Source organism: Sprattus sprattus, assembly GCF_963457725.1.
Source record: "Sprattus sprattus genome assembly, chromosome: 10".
NCBI classification, from domain to species: domain Eukaryota; kingdom Metazoa; phylum Chordata; class Actinopteri; order Clupeiformes; family Clupeidae; genus Sprattus; species Sprattus sprattus.
Window position 1 is genome coordinate 3,014,391 of NC_137908.1, and position 5,000 is coordinate 3,019,390.

At 50.6% G+C, this 5,000-nt stretch overlaps 1 protein-coding gene across 1 annotated transcript in view; it reads right to left on the reverse strand.

Annotated features, from left to right (window-relative positions):
- kif21b (kinesin family member 21B) overlaps positions 1 to 5,000 on the reverse strand; it is a gene marked incomplete at its 3' end in the record, with an annotated part of 95,482 nt that overhangs the window by 49,544 nt on the left and 40,938 nt on the right. Inside the window, exons 4-6 of the mRNA XM_080846708.1 lie at positions 3,730 to 3,879; positions 2,962 to 3,075; positions 408 to 587 (exon numbers count right to left, since the gene is read on the reverse strand). Coding sequence (XP_080702834.1) covers positions 408 to 587; positions 2,962 to 3,075; positions 3,730 to 3,879 — 444 coding nt within the window. The remainder of the gene's footprint in view (positions 1 to 407; positions 588 to 2,961; positions 3,076 to 3,729; positions 3,880 to 5,000) is intronic.

A 5,000-nucleotide genomic window follows, 5' to 3' on the forward strand; every position in this document is an offset into this window, starting at 1 on the left:
AAACCCCTTCTTGTAACTGTCTTTTTGTGGCTCTTCTGAGATAAAAAAAAAAAAAAAATGGTAAAAGTGGCTCTCCAGGCAAAAAAGGTTCCCGACCCCTGGTTTAAAGGCCCACCAGGCCACAGCTCATAGATGCCGTACCGTCCCCAACATTAAGTTAGTTAAAAGAGTAAGAGTAATGATGTTCATTAAATGGCTCGTACCAGGCCACAGTTGATAGAGATGCCTTATCGTGCATTTATAGTATTAGTAATGAGTAGTAGTATATTTTTTTTTGTATGCGTGTATTTGAAATGTATTTACTTATAATACGCATAAATAAATAAATAAATACATTAATGAATTAATTAATTAATTAATAGTATTAGTAATGAGTTTTATAATGATGTTCATTAAATGGGTCGCACCAGGCCACAGTTGATAGAGATGCCCTCTCGTGCACGCTCCCCCGTGGCACCGGTCCGCTTCAGACGCTCGGAACCGGCTAGGTCCACAAAGTGGAACTTCGCCGTGAGCGTCTCGTACTCCGGCTGGGTGATGGGCCCGTCTGAGACGCCGTTCACCTGACTGTCCGCAGAGCCATTCATCTGAGGAAGAGGAGGAGAACAGATGAGGAGGAGGAAGAGGAAGACGACAGATGAGGAGGATAAGGATGAGGAAGACTTTCACCTGTAAGAGCAGTGGCTCCTGGGTAAGAGCAATGGCCCCTGGGTAAGAGCAATGCCCCCTGGGTAAGAGCAATGGCCCCTGGGTAAGTGCAATGCCCCCTGGGTAAGAGCAATGCCCCCTGGGTAAGAGCAATGGCCCCTTGGTAAGTGCAATGCCCCCTGGGTAAGAGCGTATTCTCACAGCAGACATGTTTTGGAGTGTATTGGAGGAGGAAGAGGAGAAAAGGGAGAAGTGTTCTAACCATGAGCTGGCATACTCTCATCTGGCACAGGTGGATGGTGAAGAGGAGGAAGAGGAGGAGGAGGAGGAGGAGGAAGAGGAGGAGGAGGAGGAGGAAGAAGAGGAAGAGGAGGAAGAGAAGAGGAGAAAAGAGAGAAGTGTTCTAACCATGAGCTGACACACTCTCATCTGGCAGAGGTGGATGGTGAAGAAGAGGAGGAGGAGGAGGAAGAGGAGGAGGAGGAAGAGAAGAAAAGGGAGAAGTGTTCTAACCATGAGCTGACACACTCTCATCTGGCAGAGGTGGATGGTGAAGAGGAGGAGGAGGAAGAGGAGGAGGAGGAGGAAGAGGAGGAGGAGGAGGAGAAAAGGGAGAAGTGTTCTAACCATGAGCTGGCACACTCTCATCTGGCAGAGGTGGATGGTGAAGAGGAGGAGGAGGAGGAGGAAGAGGAGGAGAAAGAGGAGGAAGATGAGGAGGAAGAGGAGTAGGGGTAGAAAAGGGAGAAGTGCTCTAACCATGAGCTGACACACTCTTATCTGGCACAGGTGGATGGTGAAGAGGAGGAGGAGGAGGAAGAGGAGGAAGAGGAGAAAAGGGAGAAGTGTTCTAACCATGAGCTGGCACACTCTCATCTGGCAGAGGTGGATGGTGAAGAAGAGGAGGAGGAGGAGGAAGAGGAGGAGGAGGAAGAGGAGAAAAGGGAGAAGTGTTCTAACCATGAGCTGGCACACTCTCATCTGGCAGAGGTGGATGGTGAAGAGGAGGAGGAGGAGGAGGAGGAGGAGAGGAGGAGAAGGAGGAAGAGAAGAGGAGAAAAGGGAGAAGTGTTCTAACCATGAGCTGGCACACTCTCATCTGGCAGAGGTGGATGGTGAAGAGGAGGAGGAGGAGGAGGAGGAGGAGAGGAGGAGGAGGAGGAAGAGAAGAGGAGAAAAGGGAGAAGTGTTCTAACCATGAGCTGGCACACTCTCATCTGGCAGAGGTGGATGGTGAAGAGGAGGAGGAGGAGGAGGAGGAGGAGGAAGAGAAGAGGAGAAAAGGGAGAAGTGTTCTAACCATGAGCTGGCACACTCTCATCTGGCAGAGGTGGATGGTGAAGAGGAGGAGGAGGAGAAGGAAGAGGGGAGGAGGAGAAGGAGGAAGAGAAGAGGAGAAAAGGGAGAAGTGTTCTAACCATGAGCTGGCACACTCTCATCTGGCAGAGGTGGATGGTGAAGAGGAGGAGGAGGAGGAGGAGGAGGAGGAAGAGAAGAGGAGAAAAGGGAGAAGTGTTCTAACCATGAGCTGGCACACTCTCATCTGGCAGAGGTGGATGGTGAAGAGGAGGAGGAGGAGGAGGAGGAGGAGGAGGAAGAGAAGAGGAGAAAAGGGAGAAGTGTTCTAACCATGAGCTGGCACACTCTCATCTGGCAGAGGTGGATGGTGAAGAGGAGGAGGAGGAGGAGGAGGAGGAGAGGAGGAGAAGGAGGAAGAGAAGAGGAGAAAAGGGAGAAGTGTTCTAACCATGAGCTGGCACACTCTCATCTGGCAGAGGTGGATGGTGAAGAGGAGGAGGAGGAGGAGGAGGAGGAGGAGAGGAGGAGAAGGAGGAAGAGAAGAGGAGAAAAGGGAGAAGTGTTCTAACCATGAGCTGGCACACTCTCATCTGGCAGAGGTGGATGGTGAAGAGGAGGAGGAGGAGGAGGAGGAGGAGGAAGAGAAGAGGAGAAAAGGGAGAAGTGTTCTAACCATGAGCTGGCACACTCTCATCTGGCAGAGGTGGATGGTGAAGAGGAGGAGGAGGAGGAGGAGGAGGAGGAGGAGAGGAGGAGAAGGAGGAAGAGAAGAGGAGAAAAGGGAGAAGTGTTCTAACCATGAGCTGGCACACTCTCATCTGGCAGAGGTGGATGGTGAAGAGGAGGAGGAGGAGGAGGAGGAGGAAGAGAAGAGGAGAAAAGGGAGAAGTGTTCTAACCATGAGCTGGCACACTCTCATCTGGCAGAGGTGGATGGTGAAGAGGAGGAGGAGGAGGAGGAGGAGGAAGAGAAGAGGAGAAAAGGGAGAAGTGTTCTAACCATGAGCTGGCACACTCTCATCTGGCAGAGGTGGATGGTGAAGATGGCGTGGGAGCGAGAGCTGGAGGCGTTCATCTGGGTACTGGCCGTGGTGCGGGAGAGAGCGCCCAGCTTCAGACACTGCAGCATCTAAAACACACACACACACACACACACACACACACACACACACACACACACACACACACAAACACACACACACACACAAACACACAGACACAGTGGTTAATACTACTACACACACAAAGAGAATGGTGAACCGCCAAACACAAACACACACACACACAAACAAACACACACAGAGACACACACACACACACACAAACACACAAACACACACACACACACACACACAAACATAATAAAACAGAGAGAAATGCTAACAAGGGTCACACACACAAGTTTAGAATGGTTAAGTATACACACATACAGCATACATGAGTAAACAGTCACACACACACACACACACACACACACACACACACACACACACCACCAGATCCAGGCGTTAACAGTGAAACACACACATGCAGATGAAGCACTTTCTGAAGAAGAGGAGAGGCCTCACGTATGTTCCTGAACGGAAATAGACCTTTCAAGCCAGCTCCAGACGAGGCCATTTTGAGTGGCAGGGGTATAAAATATGTTCCTAAATTCTAGTAACATGAGCTGCTTTCTGAAACAAGAGCTAGTTTCGCTGAATGTCACCCCCCCCCCCCCCCCCCCCCCCCCACACACACACACGCACACACGCCTCACTGACACGCGTGTGCAGCTCCTCACCTCGTCCTCGGACGCGACGAGGCGTGACGTGACCCCCGTGGTGTATATGCTTCCGCTGGCGTCTTCATGGATCTTGATGTTGGACTTCCTGCCACGAGACTCGGGGTCACGCGCGCTGTCAAACAGGTCCAGCACCTCCTCGTTATAGAGCTGCAGAGAACACACACACACACACACACACACACACACACACATGAGTATACACACACATATGTACATCCACACACAAATATTAATAGAGACACGCAAGACCACACACACACACAGACCAAGAATATACACACATACATGGACATATACATTCACACACAAATATTAATAGAGACCACACACACACACACACCCACTCTCACACACAAACACTCACACAAATATTAATAGAGACCAAACACACACACACACACACACCCACTCACTCACACACACACACACACGCTATTAATCACTGGCAGCTAGATGACATAAGATAACACTGCATTCTTCCCTCATTGATCCCCATTGACAGGACCACACATGCTGACCGACCAGGTCATGAGGTCATGACCTATACTGATGACCTTTGAACCCCAGGCACAACCCCTGCTGCCCATCAGGGTAGGCACCGAGAGGGGAAAAGAGGAAAGGAGGGGAGGGGGGAGGGAGGGAGGGAGGAGGGCAGGAAGAAATGCGATAGCTGACGTAACATCAATCAGTCACTGAAGCACAGGACTGTCAATCATGAACCCTGACAGAGATGGAGGGATGGAGGGAGAGGAGAAGAGGATGAAGAAGAGGATGGAGGGGGAGAGAGAGGAGAAGAGGATGAAGAAGAGGATGAAGAAGAGGATGGACAAGAGGATGAAGAGGATGTAGGGGGAGGGAGAGGGAAAGATGATGAAGAAGAGGATGAAGAAGAGGATGGACAAGAGGATGAAGAGGATGTAGGGGGAGGGAGAGGAGAAGATGATGAAGAAGAGGATGAAGAAGAGGATGGACAAGAGGATGAAGAGGATGTAGGGGGAGGGAGAGGAGAAGATGATGAAGAAGAGGATGGGGAAGAGGAAAGAAAAGGCAAATGGGATGGAGACACAGACGAGGAGAGACAGACAGAAAAGAGACAGAGATGGAGGGATGGAGAGAGATGGAGGGATGGAGAGACAGACAGTAAGAGACAGAGATGGAGACACAGGCGATTAGAGACAGACAGAGAAGAGACAGAGATGGAGGGATGGAGAGACAAAAAGAGATGGAGGGATGGAGAGATGGAGTTGGAGAAGATACAGAGATGGAGA